Source organism: Rhinoraja longicauda, chromosome 39, assembly GCF_053455715.1.
Source record: "Rhinoraja longicauda isolate Sanriku21f chromosome 39, sRhiLon1.1, whole genome shotgun sequence".
NCBI lineage: Eukaryota > Metazoa > Chordata > Chondrichthyes > Rajiformes > Arhynchobatidae > Rhinoraja > Rhinoraja longicauda.
This window is the reverse complement of record NC_135991.1, coordinates 7,216,430-7,242,804: the sequence shown is the minus strand read 5'-3', so window position 1 is coordinate 7,242,804 and position 26,375 is coordinate 7,216,430. Positions and strand designations below refer to the sequence as shown.

General features: G+C 50.4%; 1 protein-coding gene across 1 annotated transcript in view; it reads right to left on the bottom strand.

The window, feature by feature from the left end:
• LOC144611174 (neural cell adhesion molecule L1-like) overlaps nt 1-26,375 on the bottom strand; it is a 71,266-nt gene that overhangs the window by 22,029 nt on the left and 22,862 nt on the right. Inside the window, exons 2-6 of the mRNA XM_078430228.1 lie at nt 13,001-13,287; nt 9,448-9,465; nt 8,297-8,402; nt 2,347-2,548; nt 1,125-1,248 (exon numbers count right to left, since the gene is read on the bottom strand). Coding sequence (XP_078286354.1) covers nt 1,125-1,248; nt 2,347-2,548; nt 8,297-8,402; nt 9,448-9,465; nt 13,001-13,103 — 553 coding nt within the window. The 5' untranslated portion in view covers nt 13,104-13,287. The remainder of the gene's footprint in view (nt 1-1,124; nt 1,249-2,346; nt 2,549-8,296; nt 8,403-9,447; nt 9,466-13,000; nt 13,288-26,375) is intronic.

Sequence of the window (26,375 nt, the reverse complement as noted above, 5' to 3'; positions counted from 1 at the left end):
CAGTTTAAGGAAAAGGGGAAGTCTTTTAGGACCGAGATGAGAAAGTTTTTTTTCACACAGAGTGGTGAGTCTGTGGAATTCTCTGCCACAGAAGGTTGAGGCCAGTTCATTGGCTATATTTAAGAGGGAGTTAGAATGTGGCCCTTGTGGCTAAAGGGATCAGGGGGTATGGAGAGAAGGCAGGTACGGGATACTGAGTTGGACGATCAGCCATGATCATATTGAATGGCGGTGCGTACAGGCTCGAAGGGCCGAATGGCCTACTCCTGCACCTATTTTCTATGTTTCTATGTTTCTAACCCCCGGAGACAGACCCGACATGCTGGGGTAACTCAGCGGCTCAGCAGCATCTGTGGAGAACATGGATAGGTGACGTTTCATAGAGTGCTGGAGTAACTCAGTGGGTCAGGCAGCATCTGTGGAGAACATGGATAGGTGGCGTTTCACAGAGTGCTGGAGTAACTCAGTAGGTCAGGCAGCATCTGTGGGGAACATGGATAGGTGACGTTTCACAGAGTGCTGGAGTAACTCAGCGGGCCAGGCAGCATCTGTGGAGAACATGGATAGGTGACGTTTTGGGTCGAGACCCTTCCTTCAGCCTGAAAGTGAGGAGGGAGTACAAAGCTGGAAGAGGGGAGAGACAGGACAAAGCATGGCAGGTAATAAGTGGACGCAGGTGAGGTGGGTGTTCAATAGGCAGATGATTGGCACAAAGGCCACAGATAAGGGAGGTATGAGACAGGATTGGAGAATTTGTGTTTAGGCTGCCCTAATGGAACACAGAGGTGCAGATCCTCCACTTTGACTTGTCCTCACTCTGGCAATGGAGGAGGCTCAGGACAGAGAGGTCAGAATGTGAATGGCAAGGGAGTTAGTGCTGAGCAACCGGGAGATCATGTAGGCCTTGGATCAAGCAGACCTCAGGGAGAGGAAACTAGAGGCACGGGAAGTGCAGAACAAATCCGTGCCAGCACCGATAGTCAAGTAAAAGGTGGAGCCCACTATGGTCCATTGTTGGCTGTGAAGGCATGTGAACAGTGAAACTAGCAGGGCGAGGAGGGAGGGATGGAGAGAGTTACTGATGTTGGTACCGCTTGGGCTTTACCCTCGCTCCAGCTACTCACTGCTGGTCATCCAGATGATCATGGAGGAGGCCATGCTGGTGGGAGGGTTTGCACTGTAACACCAGAGATTCTCCCTCTTCCTTCCTGAACTGCTGAACGCTTTCCTTCGGCCACTTCGGGGTGCCTGAGAAGTGAGAGGTCAGTTTATTCATCAATTCACAAGGTCAGAATCAGGCCATGTGTCACTGACTGCAACCCCACTGTTAATCCAGCCCCCCTCACACTGTCCCTCAGTGTCTCTCTCCCTAGCACTGTCTGCCCACACTGTCTGCCCACTGTTAATCCATCTCTCAGTGCCCCTCTCCCCAGCACCCTGTGTCACTGACTGCAACCCCACTGTTAATCCAGCCCCCTCACACTGTCCCTCAGTGTCCTCTCTCCCTAGCACTGTCTGCCCACACTGTCTGCCCACTGTTAATCCCTCCCTCAGTGCCCTTTCCCCAGCACCCTGTGTCACTGGCTATAATCACAGAACACGGTAACTGTTCCACATTTAACACCGACGTAACACACACATCTGAGTCCCATCTTTACTCACTGATGCGCATCTATTACTAAAACCATGTCCTACATCCATTTTTTATTTAAACAACCTCAATTGCTTTCCGAGAATTCTATCAGCAGCAAAATTCCAATTTAAAGCATCATTTGAATTCCCCAAAGAAACATGTGAAGTAATGAGGAATAGAAGGCTGTTGTTGAACAGCTGTAAATTGCCCCCACACAGCACGGCTCCATCCACATTACTGTACAGTGCACACGGCATCAATAACAATACTCTGCATCATCCTGCCACAGGCTTGGGAGACAGGGAGCTTCACTCTGTGTCTGAACCCCGGGACTGTGTGACAGGACAGTGTAGGGAGCTTCACTCTGTGTGTGTGTGTGTGTGTGTGTGTGTGTGTGTGTGTGTGTGTGTGTGTGTGTGTGTGTGTGTGTGTGTGTGTGGTGTGTGTGTGTGTGTGTGTGTGTGTGTGACTGGACGGTGTGGAGGGAGGGAGCTTCACTGTGTGTGTGTGTGCGAGGGGACGGTGTGGAGGGAGGGAGCTTCACTCTGTGTGTGTGTGTGTGTGTGTGTGTGTGTGTGTGTGTGTGTGTGTGTGTGTGTGTGTGTGTGTGCGCGAGGGGACGGTGTGGAGGGAGGAAGCTTCACTGTGTGTGTGTGACCCCGGGAGTGTGTGACGGGACAGTGTGGAGGGAGCATTGATAAAGGGTTACTCACTCTCGGTTTTGAGGTTGATCTTGGAGGAGACGGCGGTGCCACCATCGTTGCTGACGTAACAGCGGTAGGGTCCCCTGGTAATCCGCGGAAGGAGATGCCGTTGTTGGAAGTGGCGATCAGCATGGTGCCCGAGACGTACTGAGCGTCACGCGGGGATCCAGCGTCGGATCGAAAAAACGTCCCGTCTTTGGTCCAGCGGAAGCTTGCAGGAGAGGTATGAGCACGTGACACCAGCGGAGGTGGACATCACTCAGCATCGAGCTGCTGGGACACTTGTCAGTCACCACTCATTTACCGCATGCAGAGAAAAATCAAAGCAGCACAGCCCAGACTATCACACAAAATTAAAGGGCGCTCTTTCAAACACTGAAAAAGTCTGGTCTACCCCAACAGCTGCTGATGACATTCTACCGCTGCACCACAGAGAGCATCCTAACACATGGCATCCCTGTGTGGTACCTCAGCTGCAGAAAGGAAAACTCTTCAGCGGGTAGTCCATAGAGCTCAGAGGACCGTCGGAACACAGCTACCAGCCTTGGAGGGCATCTGCAACACACGATGCCTCAGAAAAGCCACCAGCATCCACAAAGACTCTTCACACCCCTGCAACAGTCTGTTGGGGACCTCCACCATCGGGCAGACAATACAAGGCCTTCTACGCCCGCACCTCCAGACTCAGGAACAGCTTCATCCCCAGGGCCATAGCTGCTATGAACCGGTCCTGCTGAGCCGGATGGTCACATCGCACAGTGATCCGGCACAGATCTACTTGCACTTTATTCTGTCTTAAAACTGTTACAATTTGTTTCGTTGGGTTGTTGTTGTTTAAATTAATTAAATTATTGCATCGTATGGGAGGCACATTCCAATCTCGTTGTACCCCTCCCTGTACAATGACAATAAAGATGTATTGTATTGTATTGTATTGTATTGTATTTAGCAAGGAGGTGAGGAGGAACCTCTCTGGTAGTTGGTCTGTGAAACTCATTGCCACAGAGGGCTGTGGAGGCCAAGTCAGTGGAGATTTTTAAGGCCGAGATAGACAAATTCTTGATTAGAACGGGTGTCAAGGGCAGGAGAATGGGATTAGGACGCAGAGATAGATTCAGCCATGATTGAATGGCGGAGTGGACTCGATGGGCCGAATGGCTTAATTCGACTCAACTCCTCTTGTTATGAAGGCCAACATTCCATTGGATTTCTTCACTGCCTGCTGTACCTGCATGCTTCCTTTCAGTGACTGATGCACTAGGACACCCAGATCACGTTGCAGATGATACAAAGCTGGGTGGTAGTGTGAACTGTGAGGAAGATGCTATGAGGTTGCAGGGTGACTTGGACACGCTGTGTGAGTGGGCGGATGCTTGGCAGATGCAGCTAATGTGGATAAGTGTGAGGTTATCCACTTTGGTGGTAAGAATAGGAAGGCAGATTATTATCTGAATGGTGTCAAGTTAGGAAAAGGGGACGTACAACGTGATCTGGGTGTCCTAGTACACCAGTCACTGAAAGGAAGCATGCAGGTACAGCAGGCAGTGAAGAAAACCAATGGCATGTTGGCCTTCATAACAAGAGGAGTTGAGTATAGGAGCAAAGAGGTCCTTCTGCAGTTGTACAGGGCCCTAGTGAGACCGCACCTGGAGTACTGTGTGCAGTTTTGGTCTCCAAATTTGAGGAAGGATATTCTTGCTATTGAGGGCGTGCAGCGTAGGTTTACTAGGTTAATTCCCGAATGGCGGGACTGTCATACGTTGAAAGACTGGAGCGACTGGGCTTGTATACACTGGAATTTAGAAGGATGAGAGGGGATCTTATCGAAACGTATAAGATTATTAAGGGGTTGGGCACATTAGAGGCAGGAAACATGTTCCCAATGTTGGGGGAGTCCAGAACCAGGGGCCACAGTTTAAGAATAAAGGGGAGGCCGTTTAAAACAGAGATGAGGAAAATCATTTTCAGTCAGAGAGCTGTGAATCTGTGGAATTCTCTGCCTCAGAGGGCAGTGGAGGCCAATTCTCTGAATACATTCAAGAGAGAGCTAGATAGAGCTCTTAAGGATAGCAGAGTCAGGGGGTATGGGGAGAAAGCAGGAACGGGGTACTGATTGAGAATGATCAGCCATGATCACATTGAATGGCGGTGCGTACAGGCTCGAGGGGCCGAATGGCCTCCTCCTGCACCTATTGTCTATTGTCTATTGACTCCTTGAACTTGTGAACCTGTGAACAAACCAACCCCGGCTTGAACATCGGCAAGACCAAGCGTAGACTCGGCGACCGTTTTGCTGAACACTTGCGCTCAGGCAGCTATGGCCTACAGGATCTCCCGGTTGCCAAACATTTCAATTCCCCTTCCCATGGTCAGCATGGCAACGGGGAGGGGAGTTAAAATGTTTGGCAACCGGGAGATCACGTAGGCCTCGGCGGAGCGAGCGTAGGTGGTCGGCGAAGCGGTCGCTGAGTCTACGCTTGGTCTCACTGATGTACACAGGATGCAGTAGGTTAGAGGAGGGACGTGTGAACCTCTGTCTAACCTGAAAGGAATGTCGGGGGTCCCTGGATGGAGTCAAGAGAGGAGGTACATGGACAGGCAATTGCTGAGGAAAGTCCCTCTGGTCCCCTGGAAACCGGAGAACCAAAGAGGTGGGAACGGCTGGAGATGTTGGACGCTCGAAGCAAGGGGCCGTAGAGGCGGACGGGGTCATCAACTGCAGGAGGTTCCCCTGGGACACAAAGTTGGCCGGGGCGAGGGAAGGACGTTGGCTCGCAGGCCAGTCCGCGCAAGGCTCTGCTGGAGCCTGGGCCCTACCTGGATTAGGAATCGCTCCAGTAGACCAAGCACACCGGCCAACCGCACATTGGAAATGGCGCCGGTGTGTATATATATACATGCCTAAAGAATTTCACTGTGCACTTGCACTTGTGATAAATGAAACACCATTGAAGTACCTGGGCAAGCAGTGGTTTGGGTGGGAAGGGATGTGTGTAAGGAAATAACACATTGTGTCTCTCCTCCCTTTATCTCTTTCTCCCCCTCCCTCTCCCTTCCTCTCTCTACCTCCACCTCTCTCTCTCTCTCTCTTTCTTCCCCTCCCTCTCTCTCTCTCTCTCTCTCTCACCCCGGGGGTCACTGGGCAGTGATTGGGAGCAGGAACTTTGGCTGATTCCCTCTCTCTCTCTCGCTCTCTCTCTCTCTTCTCTCCCCCCCCCCCCCCCCCCCCTCCCCCTCTCCCTTTCTCTCCCTCACCCCAGGGGTCTGGGCATTGATTGGGAGCAGGAACATTGGCTGATTCCCTCTCTCTCTCTCTCTCTCTCTCCCCCTCCCCCTCTCTCGCCCTCTCCCTCTCTCTCCCTCTCTCTCTCCCTCTCCCTCTCTCTCTCCCTCTCCTCTCTCTCCTCCCCCCCTCCCCTCTCCTCTCCCTTTCTCTCCCTCACCCCAGGGGTCTGGGCAGTGATTGGAGCAGGAACATTGGCTAATTCCCTCTCCCTCTCTCTCTCTCCCCTCCCCCTCTCTCTCTCCCCCTTTCTCTCTCTCTCTCTCTCTCTGGTCTCTCTCTCTCTCTCCCTTTCTCTCCCTCACCCCAGGGGTCTGGGCAGTGATTGGGAGCAGGAACTTTGGCTGATTCCCTCTATCTCTCTCTCTCTCCCTCCCCCTCTCCCTCCCTTTCTCTCCCTCACCTCAGGGGTCTGGGCAGTGATTGGGAGCAGGCACATTGGCTGATTCCCTCTCTCTCTCTCTCCCCCTCCCTCTCCCCCTCCCCCTCCCCCTCTCCCTCCCCCTCCCCCTCCCCCTCCCTCTCTCTCCCTCACCTCAGGGGTCTGGGCAGTGATTTGGAGCAGGCACATTGCTAATTCCCTCTCCCTCTCTCCCCCCCCCCTCCATGTCTCCTGCTTGCCTTACATCGATGACCTTTAGAATGCTGCTTTCCAGACATGGGGATGGATCAATAGCTGAAGAGGATGGGCAAGGCTGCAGCAAATGAATCTCAGGGTGGACAGATGTATCACTTGGACCCTGAAGTGACCAGATGAGCACTCTGTGAAGGCTGGGATGCACCCTCGCTCGGTCCACAGAGGTCACACAGAGCAGTCATTAAAACGTCACAGGTTGGGGGCAGACAATGATCAGAAAGGTTAATGGAACGCTGGTGCTCACATCAACAGAAGGTGGTGGAGTTTTTACCACGAGTAATACAAAAGGCCACATTCGCTGTTGAAGCCCCACACTTTACAGTAAAAGAGACTGCACTTCAATGAGAGCAGCATTGTGTTACCAGAATTAATCCTGGACTCCAAAGGTTAAATTGTTTGTTTTAGTTCTAGAAACACAGCATGGAAACCACGCCGACCATTGATCACCTATATCTTAGTTCCATTTTAACCATCGGAAAGCAGAGATGTGCAAATGCGTGGACAAGTGAACACGCTCACGCCTGGCCCTGTGCCGACTCCAGATCAGCTTCAGAAGCTGGAGCAGCTGCCCGATAACCAGGATCCTTGCATCGCCCCCATTTCAGGGAAAGGCAGTGAATTAGTTCAAGTGGATGCGCCTTGGTTATTTGATGGGGCAGCGCATGAATGACTTTAATGCAGTGGCCATGACGAGATGCCTGTAATATATCGGCAGAGTGACTCAGTCCGGCATTAGTGGGTATATGTCATCACATTTATGGAGCCATTAATGAGCAGAAAGAGGGAGCAGAGAAGTGTTGATAGATTGAGGATGGGGAGCATTCCACTGTGCAGTGGCAGGGCTGGTCCGGCACAATGATTTATGCCTTTGACCTCTTCAGCTTTGCAAGGCAAATGCTCAGGCAGCTCGGTGAAAATGAACAGCACTTAACCTCAGTATCTAGTTCAGACTTCATACACTCAGCTCCTCAAGGTGACCGACTGGAAAGCCTTTGGGATTAACCAGTCGTCTCTCTTTTAGTGCAAGACTGAGCCGATCCCAGTGAGTGCGTGACACACGGAGACCCCATGGATCTGGCACTTGGGCTGGCACAGCTGGTAGAGCCACTGCCTCACAGCACCACAGACCCAGGTCCATCCTGACCATGCTGTCTGTGTGTGTGTGGTTGGTACGTTCTCCCAGTGACCGTGTGGGTTTCCTCCGGGTGATACAGTTTCCTCCCACATCCCAAACACGTACATGTTTGTAGATTAATTGGTTTGTGTAGATTGCCCCTAGTGTGCAGGGAGTGGATGTGAAAGTGGGAGAACATACAACCAGTGTGCAGGTGATTGATGGTTGGTATGGAGTCGGTGGGCCGAAGGTCCTCTTCCATGCTGTATCTCTAAACTAAACTAAATCAAACCGTGTGCACAGTGCCCCTTTAGACTTTCGAGATACAGCGCGGAAACAGGCCCTTTGGCCCACAAAGTCCACGCCAACCAGCAATCACCCCGTACACTAGCACTATCCTACACACAAGGGACAATTTACAGAAGCCACTTAATCTACAAACCTGCACGACTTTGGAGTGTGGGAGGAAACCGGGTCACCCGGAGAAAACCCACATGGTCACAGGGAGAAGGTACAACGTCAGTACAGGCAGTACCCGTAGTCAAGATGGAACCCGTGTCTCTGGCGCTGTGAGGCAGCAACTCTACCGCTGTGCCACCTTGCCACCCACTGTGCAGCAATACCACTGCACCACCTTGCCACCCACTGAGGCAGCAACTCTACCGTTGTGCCACCTTGCCACCCACTGTGCTGCAACTCAACCACTGCACCACCTTGCTGCCCACTGAGGCAGCAACTCTACCGCTGTGCCACCTTGCCACCCACTGTGCAGCAATACCACTGCACCACCTTGCCACCCACTGAGGCAGCAACTCTACCACTGAGGCAGCAACTCTACCACTGTGCCACCTTGCTGCCCACTGTGCCGCGGCTGGCAGCCCATGCTGGTGTGGGCACTGCCCCCACTGCCACTGGTGGTACTCACATGGGCATTGGTTCCCCTGTAGCTTCACACTTCAGCACAATGTCGTCGGTGGGGAAGACGGTGTAGTCCTCCAGTGTCTGCTCTGTGATGATCGGAGGCCGAGGCACTGCCAGAGGGAAGAAACAGGCCGGTCAGGTCAGAACGAACAGTGTGCAAGGTACCCAGACCCATGCGAGCGAGCGGAACCCATCCTGACACGCAAGCTATGACTTGGTACTTTATAAACTCTTTTAGCTGGAAAGATTTACGAGGACGTTGTCAGGGCTCAAGGGTCTGAGCTTGGGAAGGTTGGGCAGGCTAGGACTTTATTCCTTGGAGCACAGGAGGTTGACAATAGACAATAGGTGCAGGAGGAGGCCATTTAGCCCTTCGAGCCAGCACCGCCATTCAATGTGATCATGGCTGATCATTCTCAATCAGTACCCCGTTCCTGCCTTCTCCCCATACCCCCTGACTCCGCTATCCTTAAGAGCTCTATCTAGCTCTCTCTTGAATGCATTCAGAGAATTGGCCTCCACTGCCTTCTGAGGCAGAGAATTCCACAGATTCACAACTCTCTGACTGAAAAAGTTTTCCCTCATCTCCGTTCTAAATGGCCGACCGCTTATTCTTAAACTGTGTGGCCCCTGGTTCTGGACTCCCCCAACATTGGGAACATGTTTCCTGCCTCTAACGTGTCCAACCCTTTAATAATCTTATACGTTTCGATAAGATCTCCTCTCATCCTTCTAAATTCCAGTGTAGTAGGGGTGATGTTATAGAGGAGTACAAGATCATGAGGGAGATAGGGTAGAGTCTTCTACCCCGAGTAGGGGAATCAAGACCTCTGAGGCCCTTCTTCACACAATAGCTGATGGGATGAAAGGTGCAAACCAGGGGAACTCTGTCCATGTTTCGTCGGGGGGGGGGGGGGGGGAGAGCTGAACTAAGGGGCACAGAGGAGACACATGTGAGGGCCTCGTCGATGATTTCATCTCTGATTTTGAATCTGAAGGGTCCCGCCCCGAAATGTCAGCCAGCCTTTTTCTCTGGCAGAGATGCTACTCCAGCACTTTGAGTCTATCTTTGGCATAAACCAACATCTGCAGTTCCTGGCTTCTACATGTTATCTCACCCAAACAGGCAGGGTTAATAAAACAGGAGCCACTTACATTTCTTTTGCAATTTGTCTGCAGGTCCATGCAATGCAAGCAAGAAGGAAGAAAGCAAAGCACAGAGAGTTAGTTCATCACAAAATTAGTACATCACCCCTTTGCAAAATCTCTCAAGATGTTACAATGTGTGTCAGAAACATAGAAAGACGCACAGAAACAAGCCCTTTGGCTCTCAGAGTCCGTGCCAACTATCAACCGTCCTTTTACATTGATCCTGTATTAACCCATTGTTTCTTTTCTCCCCACGTCCCCATCAACCCACGCCACTGTTGGACTGCACACTGCGGGGGTGATTTACAGTGGCTTATTAACCCAGGAAAGCCAGTGTTGGACTGTACACTGCGGGGTGATTTACAGTGGCTTATTAACCCAGGAAAGCCAGTGTTGGACTGTACACTGCGTGGTGATTTACAGTGGCTTATTAGCCCAGGAAAGCCAGTGTTGGACTACACACTGCGGGGTGATTTACAGTGGCTTAGTAAACCGAGGGAGGCCAGTGAGATGTGGGCGGAAACCGGAGCTGGAAACCGGGAAGAAACCCACACGACCCGACCTTCAACTGCGACTTTCTTAAGCATTCCAAAATATGCTGGAACCAACTATTATTCCACACAAACATGGACTCATGGAGATCACGGTCATTACAGGTGGCCTGGGTGTAGAGGCCAGTGGGGGTCACAACGCAGTGCTGTGGCTGAAGAGGGTTACTGAGATGGGGAGGGGTGTGGGGTCAGGAGGGGGTTACAGAGACGGGGAGTGGCGTAGGGGCCGGGGAGGGGGGGGTTACAGAGACGGGGGGGGGGGGGGGGGGTGTAGGGGCCGGAGGAGGGGGGGTTAACATAGAAAACATAGAAACATAGAAAATAGGTGCAGGAGTAGGCCATTCGGCCCTTCGAGCCTGTACGCACCGCCATTCAATATGATCATGGCTGATCATCCAGCTCAGTATCCCGTACCTGCCTTCTCTCCATACCCCCTGATCCTTTTAGCAAAAAGGGCCACATCTAACTCCCTCTTAAATATAGCCAATGAACTGGCCTCACGGTATATACCGCTGCACGGTAGCGCAGCGGTAGAGTTGCTGCTTTACAGCGAATGCAGCGCTGGAGACCCAGGTTCGATCCTGACTACGGGTGCTGCACTGTAAGGAGTTTGTACGTTCTCCCCGTGACCTGCGTGGGTTTTCTCCGAGATCTTCGATTTCCTCCCACACTCCAAAGACGTACAGGTATGTAGGTTAATTGGCTGGGTAAATGTAAAAAAATTGTCCCTAGTGGGTGTAGGATAGTGTTAATGTACGGGGATCACTGGGCGGCACGGACTTGGAGGGCCGAAAAGGCCTGTTTCCGGCTGTATATATATGATATGATATGATAACTACCTTCTGTGGCAGAGAATTCCACAGACTCACCACTCTCTGTGTGAAGAAATGTTTTCTCATCTCGGTCCTAAAAGACTTCCCCCTTATACTTAAGCTGTGACCCCTGGTTCTGGACTTCCCCAACATCGGGAACAATCTTCCCGCATCTAGCCTCTCCAACCCCTTAAGAATTTTATATGTTTCTATAAGATCCTCCCTCAGTCTTCTAAATTCCAGCGAGTACAAGCCCAGTCTATCCAGTCTTTCCTCATATGAAAGTCCCGCCATCCCAGGGATCAATCTGGTGAACCTTCTCTGTACTCCCTCTAAGGCAAGAACGTCTTTCCTCAGGTTAGGAAACCAAAACTGCACACAATACTCCAGGTGCGGTCTCACCAAGGCCCTGTACAACTGCAGCAGAACCTCCCTGCTCCTAAACTCAAATCCTCTTGCTATGAATGCCAACATACCATTCGCTTTCTTCACTGCCTGCTGCACCTGCACGCTTGCTTTCAATGACTGGTGCACCATGACACCCAGGTCACGTTGCATCTCCCCTTCTCCCAATCGGTCACCATTCAGGTAATACTCTGCTTTCCTGTTCTTGCCGCCAAAGTGGATAATCTCACATTTATACCTCATATTACAGACATGGGGAGGGGTGTAGGGGCCGGGAGGGCTCCAGGGAAACGAACAGGAGTGGGGGTTTACTGGGATTGGGCTGACGTGAGAGACAGCACGAGTGAGGTCCTCACCCCCACTTTGTGAGGAGGCAAAGACTGTTTCACCAACATCCAGCCTGCAGCAAGCTGTTAGTAATCGCACGCTTCTCAGTCTATTACTGAACCGCCAGATTCCACAAATTGCTTCTTCAATCTGGCGTCTCACACAAATCTGGTCAATTAAGGAGCTATTACAGAATTCATCCTGTTAATAAGACACAGGTTGACAGTGAGAGAGCAGCATTAGTGGTTAGGGGCTCACACTGCCAACGACGGAGGGGGTTTATATCAATATAACACAGGGAGGGGTTGGGGAGATGGGGAGGGGGTGCAGAAGGATGTGCTGGGGAGGAACCGAATTACCAGCACAGAGTAGAAGGACTGAACGGCCTCTCTTGACTGGAGCAGATGGAAACGAGAGACTCGTCTTTGTGGTGGGGGCCAAGTACTTTACAGCCAGACCACCCACTGAATGGGGAGAGTGCAGAGAAGATTTATGAGGATGTTGCCAGGACTCGAGAGCCTGAGCTGCAGGGAGAGGTTAGGCAGACGAGGACTATTCATTAGCACGCAGGAGAATGAGGGAATGAGGAAAGTTCTGTTATACTGTTATACTGTTATATAGAGACCCTCGGACTATCTTTAATCGGACTTTACTCGACGTTACCTTGCACTAAACGTTATTCCCTTTATCCTGTATCTGTACACAGTGGACGGTTTGATTGTGATCATGTATAATCTTTCGCCGGCTGGATTGCACGCCACAAAAGCTTTTCACTGTACCTCGGTACATGTGATAGTAAACTGATCTAAACAGCTGTACAAGATGATGGGAGGAATCGATTGGGTAAATGCATAGATTTAGATTTTTTTTTAGATTTAGAGTCACCTTGCAATGCTGTATGACTCCATGACTCTATCCCAAGTGGAACAGCACAGGAACAGGCCCTTCGGCCCACAGTGTCCGTGCTGAACACAAAAGGTATAGAAGTGTGAAAACGCACACCTCCAGATTCAGGGACAGTTTTTTTCCTGGCTGTTCATGCTCAGTACCTGCTAAAAAGATAGATTTGGTAAAATTATGACACTTTGCAGCACACAGAGGCAATCACCTGGTGGAAAATCACCTCCCCTTTGTAGGCGTAAGATCAGTATACTTTGAGAAAAATTAAATCTAAAAACCTAGCACGTATTCTGAACTGAATCATCCTACCACAACCAGAGAGCAGTCATGAACAACTGTCTACCTCTTTGGTGACCCTCGGACTATCCTTGATCGGACTTTGCTGGCTTTACCTTGCACTAAACGTTATTCCGTTACCACTGTAAATGGGTCGATTGTAATCATCTATTGTCTTTCAGCCGGCTGGATAGCACGCGACAAAAAAGCTTTTCACTGTACCTCGCTCGGTACACGTGACAATAAACTGAACTGTAGCCACGGCGAGGCAGCATGGAGAATACTCACACTGAGGAGGGATCCTGATGGAGTTGCATTGCTGGCAGAAGGTCAGCAGCAGCAGCAGAGGCAGCAGCAGCAGAGGCAGCAACGCTCTTTTATCCCCGGTCATTCTTCCCCACGATCAGCTGGGTGACATTACACCCACTGTAGGCAAGTTGGTCAGCCGGGATGGCGGAGACGGTGGCTGCGGGGAGGAGCGGGAAGAGTGAGGGCAGGTGGGGGGAGTTGTGGTTTGGAGCCTCTGATTTGAAGGAAGCTGCAAGTTCTCCAACGTCACGGTGTCAACTGCAAGCCTGGAGCGAGAGGGAACAACAACAAAAAAGAGGGACATCAGTGCGAGTGCGAGAGCTCATGAACATCTCATGTACAGAGGCGACTACTTGTGTGCGAGTCACAGAAGTGGATCTGCAATCACACATTACAAACTCTCCACAGTTCTGCAGCTACTGAACCACTTCCACCCTCCGATCCAAGCCCACCCGCACCTCCCCGAGAAAAGGCAACGTGAAAATGAGCAAGAGCTGGCAACATCTACAACTTCACCAGCACAGGGAGAGCAGGGGAGCGAGATTCACACCAACACAGTGGGAAAGATTAAAAGCACAGCGTCAACATCAGTCCTAGTTGCAACACCGGACAGAATCAGCACAGAAACAGGCCACTCAGTCCATTGCCAGCACAATGTCTTGGGACTGACAGAAATCACCAGAAGTAGAGCAGACAAAATGTCAAAACAAAGAACTGCAGATGCTGATTAATACACAAAAGGACACAAAGTGCTGGAGTAACTCAGCAGATCAGGCAGCATCTCTGGAGAACATGGACAGGTGACATTTTGGGTCAAGACCAATCTTTGGACTGATTGTAGGGGGGAGAAGAAAGCTGGAAGAGGGGAGAGGCAGGACAAGGAGCGGCAGGTAATAGGTGGATGCAGGTGAGGGGGGGGTGCTTGATAGGCAGCTTGTTGCAACAACAGCCAGAAATAAGAAAGGAAGGTGTGAGACAGGATTGAATAGTTGTGGAGCCAGTGGGCGGAAATTAGCAGGGGGAGAAATATGCAGGGGGAGAGGGGGGCAGATAGGGGGGGGGGGTTCCAGATTACTGAATATTGGAGAACTCAATGTTCATACCAAAGACATACACAAAAAGCTGGAGTAACTCAGCGGGTCAGGCAGCATCTGTGGAGAACATGGATAGGTGACGTTTTACAGAGTGCTGGAGTAACTCAGCGGGTCAGGCAGCATCTGTGGAGAGAAGGAATGGGTGACGTTTCACAGAGTGTTGGAGTAACTCAGCGGGTCAGGCAGCATCTGTGGAGAACATGGATAGGTGACGTTTCACAGAGTGCTGGAGTAACTCAGTGGGTCAGGCAGCATCTGTGGAGAACATGGATAGGTGACGTTTCACAGAGTGCTGGAGTAACTCAGCGGGTCAGGCAGCATCTGTGGAGAACATGGATAGGTGACGTTTCACAGAGTGCTGGAGTAACTCAGCGGGTCAGGCCGCATCTGTGGAGAACATGGATAGGTGACGTTTCACAGAGTGCTGGAGTAACTCAGAGGGCCAGGCAGCATCTGTGGAGAGAAGGAATGGGTGACGTTTCGGGTCGAGACCCTTCTTCAGACACAATGTTTATACCATTGGGTTAGTAGCTACTACCCAAACTAAAGATGAGGTGCTGCTCCTCCAGTTTGTGTGTGGCCTCACTCTGGCAATGGAGGAGTTCCAGGACAGAGGTCAGTGTGGGATGGGAAGGGGAGTTGAAATGCTTGGCAACTGGGAGATGTCGTAGGCCTCGGCGGAGTGGAAGTGTTCAGTGGCACGGTTGTCGAGTCTAACGCTTGGTCTCGCCGATGTACAGAACCCACATCGGCAACACCGGATGCAGTGGATGAGGTTAGAGTTGCTCTCACAATAGACAATAGACAATAAGTGCAGGAGGAGGCCATTCGGCCCTTCGAGCCAGCACCGCCATTCAATGTGATCATGGCTGATCATTCTCAATCAGTACCCCGTTCCTGCCTTCTCCCCATACCCCCTGACTCTGCTATCCTTAAGAGCTCTATCTAGCTCTCTCTTGAATGCATTCAGAGAATTGGCCTCCACTGCCTTCTGAGGCAGAGAATTCCACAGATTCACAACTCTCTGACTGAAAAAGTTTCTCCTCATCTCAGTTATAAATGGCCTACCCCTTATTCTTAAACTGTGGCCCCTTGTTCTGGACTCCCCCAACATTGGGAACATGTTTCCTGCCTCTAACGAGTCCAACCCCCTAATAAACTTATACGTTTCGATAAGATCTCCTCTCATCCTTCTAAATTCCAGTGTATACACTCCCCCTATCTGCCCCACCCCACCACCCCCTCTCTGTGTGAATCTCTGTTTTACCTGAAAGGATTGTCGGGGTCCCTGGATGGAGTCAAGGGAGGAGGTATAACTGCAGATGCTGGTTTACATCGAAGGTAGATACAAAATGCTGGAGTAACTCAGCAGGTCAGGCAGCATCTCTGGAGAGAAGGAATGGGTGACGTTTCGGGTCAAGACCCTTCTTCAGACTGAGATTCAGGGGAGAGGGAGATTAGAGATATGGAAGGGTAAGGCGTGAAAACGACAGATCGATGCAGATGCTGTTCAAGGGAATGTAGAATGGTTCATTGTTAGCTTTGGGTAAGGTGAGATCGAGGCATACAATCAGTCAAATGTCAGTAAAATTAATTAGGAGGACAGTGAAACTAGTCCGAGAACTGGGGTGGAGCAGGGACAGAGAGAGAGGGAAAGCAAGGTATACTTGAAGTTAGACAGGTGTTGCTTCACCTGTGGTTGCAGGGGAAAGTCTCTCTGGTCTCCTGGAGAACCGATGAGGAGGAAGCCGCTGGAGATATTGAACGGAAGGAGCAAGGGCTGGTCAGGGAGGTGAACCGGGATAATGCTTCCAGCTCCTTCAAGGTCAGTATGGGAATGAAGGGGAGTTAAAATGGTTAGCAACCGTGAGTTGCAGTGGGCCTTAGCGGATCGAGCAGAGCAGCTTTGCTGGATGCAAGGCTCTTTCTGCATCGTGTCACACAACTCATGGCACTGTTGCAGCCTGACTGCTGTTGCAGAGGGATTTAGAACATAACATTACCAGCGCTTCACTGCCCCGAGCCAACCTTCTGACAAACGCAAGCCCTTTGCAAACAGGAACGCTGAAATATTCATCAGTGCACAGAGCACCAGCTCCCTCCTCACTGAGCAATGCAAGAGACGGCTCCGAGGAGAAAGCATTACGGGAACAGGAGGAGGTCTTTCACCCCTCAGCTTGTTCCACCATTTCATTAGATCGCGGCTGATTCGTGTCTCACAAGGAACAGGAGCTGAAGCAGGCAGCCTGCTCTCTCAAGCTTGCCGCACCATTCAATACCACCCAGCGCTTCCCTCCCTGATCCCTGTATCCTGCGGAGTCTGAGAATCCATCAAACTCGGGCGTGACCATACTCATAACCAACTTATCTACAGCCAGCCGAGCGGCAGAATTGCCTCCGTGTAAAGATATTTCTGACTACCTGAGTTCCGCGTTGCCAAGCCTTTCACTGTAATCTGTGCCTGCTAGTACTGCACCCTCAGCTCACAAGCCCCTCAGAGCCATCCTGCACGGTAACAGGCCATTTGGCCCACCTAACCCGTGCTGACAATCAAGGTTTAGATTTGGGTTTAGGATTGCCACCTGTACCGAGGAATATTGAAAAGCCTTAGAAACATAGAAACATAGAAAATAGGTGCAGGAGTAGGCCATTCGGCCCTTCGAGCCTGTACGCACCGCCATTCAATATGATCATGGCTGATCACCCAGCTCAGTAACCTGTACCTGCCTTCTCTCCATACCCCCTGATCCCTTTAGCCACAAGGGCCACATCTAACTCCCTCTAAAATATAGCCAATGAACTGGCCTCAACTATCTTCTGTGGCAGATAATTCCACAGACTCACCACTCTCTGTGTGAAGAAATGTTTTCTCATCTCAGTCCTAAAAGACTTCCCCCTTATCCTTAAGCTGTGACCCCTGGTTCTGGACTTCCCCAACTTGTTTTGCATGCTATCTAAACCATGGTGCAACGGTAGAGTTGCTGCCTTAAATCGCCTGGGTACGATCCTGACCACGGGTGCTGTCTGTACAGAGTTTGTATGTTCTCCCCGTGACCGTGTGGGTTTTCTCTGGGCGCTCCGGTTTCACCCACAAGCCCAAAGATTGCGGGTTTGTAGATTATTAACTTCTGTGACTTGCCTCTAGTGTGTAGGATGCGAAAGTGGAATAACACGGAACTGGTGTACAGGCGATCGATGGCCGGCATGGACTCGGTGGGCCGAAGGGCCTCTTTCCACGCCTTTATACCTAAAACTGGAACAGGCCCTGTCCAAGCCAACCACTTGTTGATTCACTAATCGCACCCTAACCTGCTTCATTCTCTCTACCTACTGCCCCCAAGATTCTCCCATTCACCTACACAACAGGGACAATCGGCTGCCAACCGCCTTGCACAACGTGAACACCCAGGAATGAAGGACATTGCAGAAAGTGGTGAACACTGCCCACTCCATCACAGATACTGACCTCCCCACCATCTACAGGAGTTGCTGCCAGCATCATCAAAGACCCACCCACCCTGGCCACGCTCTCCTCACTCTTCCCATCGGGAAGAAGGTACTGGAACTTGAAAACTGTAAAACCAGCATCTGCACTATAAAATGCTGGAGTAACTCAGCGGGTCAGGCAGCATCTGTGGAGAGAAGGAATGGATGACGTTTGGGGTCGAGAACCAGCATCAAGGAAATTCAGAGTGTCTCTAAGGATCCTTCAGTGCTTCTACTCTGGGGCTGTAGAGAGCATCCTGTCCGGCAACATTACAGTCTGGTTTGGGAACAGCTCTGCGGAGGACAGGATGGCCCTGCAGAGAGTAGTGCGTTCGGCTGAACGGACCATGGGAACTACACTCGCCCCCCTGCAGGACCTATACATCAGGAGGTGCAGATCCAGAGCAAGCAAGATTATGAGGGACCCCTCCCACCCCAGCAACGGACTGTTCCAGCTGCTACGGTCAGGCAAACGCCTCCGCTGTCACGCTGTGAAAACGGAGAGGATGAGACGGAGTTTCTTTCCACAGGCCATCAGGACTGTTAACTTTTATAACTCCAGGGACTAAATTTTGTCTTCTCTATATTAACTTTATTAACTTTATTTATATGCTGTAACTGTAATTCTTTTTTGTGCACAATCCGCAGGCATTGCCACTTTCATTTCACTGCACATCGTGTATGTGTATGTGACAAATAAACTTGACTTGATCTGCAGTTCCTTCCTGCATGTCTGCCCCTCTTTGTTCTATGCTGTGGATCACCACTTGCTTGACAAACCTAATTGTGCCATCCATCACCTCCCCTCCCCCAGCTTCAATAACCTGGGAGGTGAAAGGGGGGCAGAGCATGGCATGGGTCAATGTGTCAACATGAGGAGCAGGTGGTGTGTACTGACACCAATCTCCGGTTATGAGCAATAATGGAGCAAAGGATGGCCAGAATCTCGCAGGTTGATTGAGGAACTGGACTGACAGCTGCTTTTCCAGCAGACGTTAACGCCCAGTCTGCCTGCAGCCCCGCGTCTTGAGAGGGGAGCCTGCAGAACCCCTTTGATCCAACAAAGCAACTTTGCAGGCAGAATCATTCCGCGCGAACGATGGGACCAAGCATAGGCTCGGCGAGCGTCTCACCAAACACTTGCTCTCGGCCCGCCAAGGCCTGCTAGATCTATCTCCGCATTGCTAACCTCTGTAACTGTCCTTCCCATTCCCACACCAACCTTACTGTCCTGGATTCACAGATTGCTCTCTCCACCCACACCCCCACCGCCGAGATGCCTCCCTCTAGCTTCACAATCTCGCCACTTCTGTTCCTATCTCACTTTTTGTATTTTCATCTCTGACATTTTCATCTATGGACTGGGTCACAAAGTGACGTAGCGTGGAAATAGCCCCTTTGGCCCAACTTGCCCACACTGACCAACATGTTCCCTCGACACTCGTCCCACCCGCCCACGTTTAGCCCACATCCCTCTCAACCTATTCTATCCATGTCCCTGTCCAAATGTTTTTTAAACATTGTGATAGTCTGAGACTCAACTTCCTCCTCCGGCAGCTTGTTCCATACACCCACCACCCTTTGTGTAAAGATATTGCCTCTCAGGTTCCTATTCAATCTCCCCCCACCCCTCACAAATCTATGTCCACCAGTTCTTCATACCCCTACACTGGGTGGGGAATTGAGAACCTCACCTTTAGTTTAGTTTAGAAATAGAGCGCAGAAACAGGCCCTTCGGCCCACCGAGTCCACACCGACCAGCAATCCCCACAATTAACACTATCCTACACACACTAGGGACAATTTTCTACGTTTATACCAAGCCAATTAACCTACAAACATGTACGTCTTTGTAGTGTGGGAGGAAACCGAAGATCTCGGAGAAAACCCATGCGGTCACGGGGACGCAGCCCAGACCATCACACCAACCTACCTTCCATCGCCCCCATCTACACCTCACGCTGCCTCGGCAAGGCCAGCAGCATAATCAAGGACCAGTCTCACCCCGGTCACTCCCTCTTCTCCCCTCTCCCACCGGGCAAGAGGTACAGAAGTGTGAAAACGCACACCTCCAGATTCAGGGACACTTTCTTCCCAGCTGTTATCGGAGGACTGAATTATCCTACCACAACCAGAGAGCAGTGCCGAACTTCTATCTATCTCTTTGGTGATCTAGAGAGCAGTCCTGATCTATTATCTACCTCACTGGAAATCCTCAGACTATCTTTAATCGGACTTTACCTTGCACTAAACGTTATTCCTTTTATCATGTATCTGCACACCGCGGATGGCTTGATTGTAATCATGTACAGTCTTTCTGTTGACTGGTTAGCGTGCAACAAAAGCTTTTCAAGGTACCTCGGTACACGTGACAATAAACTCAACTGAACTAAACCTCATTAATCCTGGCAACGCCTGCCAGGCCTGTGCTCAAATCTCTGGCATCTCCTGAATGGCAGATGAGCAAGAGAAGCAGGACGAGGAGGAAGACATTTATCTTCTCAACAACAATTTCATTTTCAGTTTATTTGCTCCGTGGGGTCAGTAGTGCCAGGCATTTGATTTTGCCTGAGAGTTTAGGGTCTTCCTATCTTGACGTGCGATTCCTCAGGCTTCACCCAGCTGTGGACATTAATATTTGAAGGAGCTGTCAGTCCTGAGCTGTTCCCAGTAACAAGCTGCTTGTGCACAGTTCAATGACTTGTGCTACACTGGCCGCACTGTCACTCCCATCTTGCAGAGCATTTCCAAGTGGGTCACCCACCATCCCCGAGAATGAGACGAGCCAACTACTCTCAGAGAGCACTTAGCCTTTACAAGTCGCTGTGTAATATGGGTTGAGAAATTTACAGCTCAGAATCTTACAGCTTAGTCAGAGAGCTGCACAGCACGGAAACAGACCTTTCAGCCATCCATACAGACCAACATGTTCAGAGATACAGCACGGAAACAGGCCCTTCAGCCCAACTCATCCGTACAGACCAACATGCCCAACCCACATGTTCAGAGATACAGCACGGAAACAGGCCCTTCGGCCCAACTCATCCATACAGACCAACATGCCCAACCCACATGTTCAGAGATACAGCACGGAAACAGGCCCTTCGGCCCAACTCATCTATACAGACCAAGATGCCTAACCAACATGTTCAGAGATACAGCACGGAAACAGGCCCTTCGGCCCAACTCATCCATACAGACCAAGATGCCCAACCCACATGTTCAGAGATACAGCACGGAAACAGGCCCTTCGGCCCGACTCATCCATACAGACCAACATGCCCAACCCACATGTTCAGAGATACAGCACGGAAACAGGCCCTTCGGCCCAACTTATCTATACAGACCAAGATGCCTAACCAACATGTTCAGAGATACAGCACGGAAACAGGCCCTTCGGCCCAACTCATCCACACCGACCACGATGCCTGACCAACATGTTTAGAGATACAGCACAGTAACGCTCTTTGCTGCATGACTCTATGATCTGATGACCATCGATCCCCTGCTCACACTAGTGTTATATTATTTCATTTACAAAGGGCAATCAACCTTCAAGCCTGCATGCCTTTCAGATGTGGAAGGAAAGTGAAGCATCTCGAGGACCCCCACGTGGTCACAGGGAATGTGGAACGTGCAAACTCCACACAGAGAGCACCTGAGATTAGGATTGACTCAGATCTCTGGGGCTGAGAGGCAGTAGTGTACCAGCTGTGTCACTCGCCTGTGCCTGGCCCATATCCCCATAAAGGGTGGTGGGTGTGTGGAACGAGCTGCCGAAGAAGATGGTTGAAGCAGGTACTACCACAAGGTTTAAGAAACATTTGGACAGGTACATGGATATGACAGGTTTAGAGGGATGTGGGCAGGTGGGGCTAGTGTAGATGGGACATGTTAGTCGGTGTGGGCACGTTGGGCCGAAGGGCCTGTTTCTTTGCTGCATGACTCTCTGATCTGATGAAGCCAATCTTTGAGGAGAGTTCAGTCCTAACACAGGAAGCTCCCACAACTAACAATGAGATAACAACCAGATAGCAACCTATGTTAGAGCCATAGAGTCGTACCGCCTGGAAACAGGTTTGACTCCACCTCATCAGTGCTGACCAACATGCCCCATCTATACTAGTCCCACCTGCCTGCATTTGGCCCACCTGCCTTTAAACCTGTCCTTTCCATGTACCTTCCCCAATATCTTTTAAATGTTGTTATAGGACTTGCCTCAACTACCTCTTCTGGCACCTTGTTCCATACACCCACCACCCTCTGTGTAAAAACATTGCCTCTCTAGTTCTTATTAAATCTTTCCACTCACACGTTAAACTGCCATCCTCTAGTTCTTGATTGCCCCACTGTAGGCACTGAAGACTCTGTAACGATCGAGGTAACTACCTGTGGAGACACCAGTGGGAAATCCAAAGCTCTTGCCATGTGTCCCTGGGTTTTTTTTCTGGGGGAGAAGGGGCAATCATGTAATGCTCTATGTGAAAGACAACTCCCGTGCAGTTCCCCCAGTGCTGCTCTCCAACGGTGCAGTACTCAAAGTGGCAGCTTTGATTTTCGGGTGTCAGTCTCCGACATGGCCTCGACTTGACCCAGAGGGGAGACCGACATCTAATGAGGAAGAAAAACGTCCCAAGCAGAGGACGGAGAGAGGAGGTGAGAGCAATATTCAACTCACTCATCCGCAGAGTAATTAGGGTGCGGAGAAGAGAAAGGGAGTGTGTCCCAGCTGATTTTGTGATGCAGTCGACCCACAAAATAAACTGGAAATTCCCCCGCTGGGGCAGGGACGAGTGGTTAAAATCAGAGGCTGATGAATAATGCAGGCACCACTCAGCAGAGCAGCTCCAAGTGGCACCAGCAGTGCCCCAACAGACAATTAATTACAGGCATGTTCAACGGCAAATTAATTTCCTTCCTCATCAATAACCATGTTTGTAATGGCGTCTGCACAGGGCTGGCAGAGGCTGCACTACAAGATCCTCAGCCTCCCCCCAACACCACAACTGGGATGTCAAAGCCACAAGACTCCACAGCACAGGAGACCACTCGGCCTGTTCACCCCATGCTGGCTCTCTGAGAGACGGCTCGGTCCAGACCCACTCTCCACAGCCCACAACAGTTCTCCACGTCAATCATGCCCTCTGAAAGACCCTGCGGAGTCGGATAAGGTCAACCTTCATCTTGCTGAGTGATGACGAAGGCACAAGAGGTCAAATGGCCTCTTCCTGCTTCTTATGATCTACCACCCTTGTCAGGCACCACGTCCCACATCACAACAACTCGCTGTGTGCAAAGAAATTCAAACCCATTATACTCACTCCTGTCCCTGATACTGAAACCTGCATCTCCTGACATCCCCTCTTCAAACCCCTTATGATTTTAAGGGCAGCACAGTGGTGCAACTGGTAGAGCTGCTGCCTCAAGTGTCAGAAACCCAGGTACGCTTCTGACCTCATGCTGCCTGTGTGGAGTTTGCATGTTCTCTCTGTGACTGCATGGGTTTCCTCTGGGTGCTCCGGTTTCCTCCCACATCCCAAAGTCTTGCAGGTTTGTAGGTTAATCAGCTCTGTGTAAATTGCCCCAAGTGTGCAGGGGATGGATGAGAAAGTAGGATAACATTGAACTAGTGCGAACAGGTGATTAATGGTGGGCACAGAGTCCAGTGGCTGAAGGGCCGTCTCCATGTTAAGTTTCAAACAATCCTTGACTTTAGACAGACACACCATGCTGGAGTAAGTCAAGGATAGGCAGCAGCATCTCTGGAGAGAAGGATGGGTGACGTCATGGGTCAAGACCCTTCTTCAGACTGCTTCACTTTATCTGCACTAGTCACCTCAGTTTATCCAGTCTCTCCATGGAACCATAGTTACCAATACTACAGGAGATTCTATTTTGCTTGGGCAGCTTACAATCCAGCAGTATAATTATTGATTTCTCTAACTTCCAGTGACCCCTTGCTTTCCTTCCCTCTCCTACCCTCCCCCACCCCAGTTCTCCAACGAGTTTCACTGTCCTGATTAATTTTACTAATTGTGTGCCTCATTGTCACCTTCCCCTCAGCTGACATTGAACCATTCTACATTTCCTTAGCATCCTCTGCTTTTATCTGTTGTTTTCACACCTCACCCTTCCATATCTCTAGACTCCCTCTCCCCTAACTCTCAGTCTGGAGTAGGGTATTGACCCGAAACGTCTGCTATTCCTTTTCTCCAGAGATGCTGTCTCACCCGCTGAGTTACTCCAGCGTTTTGTGTCTATCTTCAGTGTAAACCAGCATCTGCAGTTCCTTCCTACACAAGACTGTTACTGAGTTTATTCAAGGCCAAAACGTCAGACATTTGGTCCGTAGTGCAATACCGGGTAACGGGAAGTGGGCATAGAAAGAAACTGGGGCCATGAAGACATCTGTCCTGATCTGAGTACCAGAGAGGCTGGAGGAGCCACCTAGCTTATTCCCGTTCCTATTTCTGATGTACCACGCTTAATCACCCCCTTCCCTCGCCCTATTTTCTTAAAAATGGCATATATCCCAAATCATTATTTTGGGAACAGACTCACCATTCTGACAAGGAGAGAAGTATATAAAATGATGAGAGGCATTGATATGGTAGACAGTCAGAACCTCTATCCCAGCATGGATAAAATCAAGTACTAGAGAGTATAGCTTTAAGGTGAGAGGTGCAACATGTAAAGGCGATGTGGACTCAGGTTTGTTCTTACACAGAGGGTGGCGAGTGGCTGGAAGGTGGTGCCAGGAGTGGTGGTGAAGGCAGATACGATAGTGGCATTTAAGAGACTTTAGGATGGACACATGGACATGCAGGGGATGGAGGGATATGGATCATGTGCAGGCAGAGGAGAGTTGGTCCTGACATTATGTTCAACATAGACACTGTGGGCCGAAGGGTCTGTTCCAGTGCTGGACTGTTCTATGTTTTATGTTGCAGGGGAACGAGGGGCCCATTCAGTTTTGACCCATCCCACTTGTTAACTTTACCTAGACCCAATACCACCTCAAGGACTAAAAAAACCTTTCCTATTCAAAAAAATGTGTGGAGGATATTTCTTTGATCTTTAAAAAGCACGGTTATTTCATAGCCACAGGGACCCTGGAGGAACATCTTCCGCTTTGCTAAGTGGCTCCAGCGACCTCGATTAAAAAGAGTGCAATTTCTCAGGCAATTGAATGCTTTTACTGCATTAGCAGCCTCAGGATCACACGGAATAAATGGCACAGAAACTGGGCTTTGGGCCCAACCAATATCCATGCTGTACCTGAGCTGCCCCGCACAGTGGCACAGCGGAGTTGCTGCCTTACAGAGCCAGGGATCCAGGTTCCATCCTGACTGCGGGTGCTGCCTGTACGGAGTTTGTACGTTCTCCCTGTGACTGCCTAGGTTTTCTCCGGGTGCTCCGGTTTCCTCCCACATCCCAAAGACGTGCAGGTCTGCAGGTTAATTGACTTCTGCAAGTTGTAAGTTGTCCCTGCTAGCGTGCGGGGTGATCGCTGGTCGGCGTGGACCCGGTGGCTGAAGGACCTGTTTCCATGCTGTATCTCTAAAGACTCAATCCTACATTGCACGCTGCCAAACATGCCTGTCAAGCCTTCCCTTAAACATATCAGGTCCAATCATCTCAACCAGTCCCTGTGGGAGTAGGATCCATATTCTTATCACTCTGGGTCTGAATTCCTCACCGGATTACTGGCAGCCATCTCAGAGCTCTGACCTAATTATGCTTTTCCTCACAGGTGGAAACAATAAATGTGAGGAAGCTCTCTTGTCAAAGAGAGTCATAAATGAGAGTCATAGAGCGATACCAGTGTGGAAACAGGCCCTTCAGCCCAACTTGCCCACACCGGCCAACATGTCCCAGCTACACTAGACCCACCTGCCAGCGCTTGGTCCATATCCCTCCAAACCTGTCCTATCCATGTACCTGTCTAATTGTTTCTTCAATGTTGGGATAGTCCCAGCCTCAGCTACCTCCTTTGGCAGCTCGTTCCATACACCCACCACCCTCTGTGTGAAAAAGTTACCCCTCAGATTCCTATTAAATCTTTTCTCCTTCACCTTGAACCAATGTCCTCTGGTCCTCGATTCCCCTACTCAGGGCAAGAGACTCTGTGCATCTACCCGATCTATTCCCCTCATGATTTTATACACTTCTGTAAGATCTCCCCTCATCCTCCTGTGCTCCATGGAATAGAGACCCAGCCTACTCAACCTCTCCCTGTAGTTCACACCCTCTAGTCCTGGCAACATCCTCATAAATTTTCACTGAACCCTTTCAACCTTGACAATAACTCAAATTTCACTGTACCTTAATTGGTACATGTGACAATAAATTGATCTTGAAATCTTGAATACCTTTCCTTTAACATGGTGCCCAGAACTGAACACAATATTCTAAATGCGGTCTCACCAACATCTTATGGAATTGCAAGATGACCTCCCAATTTCTACACTCAATACTCTGACTGATGAATGCCAAAGAGCCAAAAGCCTTTTTGACCACCTTATCTACCTGCGACTCGTCCTTCAAGGAACCATGCACCTGCACTCCTAGATCCCTCTGCTCTACAACACTCCCCAGAACCCTGCCATTCACTGTGTAGGTCCTGCCCTTGTTCAACATCCCAAAATGCAACTCCTCATACTTTTCTGTATTAAATTCCATCAACCATTCCTCCGCCCACCTGGCCAATCGATCCAGATCCTGCTGCAATCTTTCACAACCATCTTCACTATCTGCAAAACCACTAACATTCA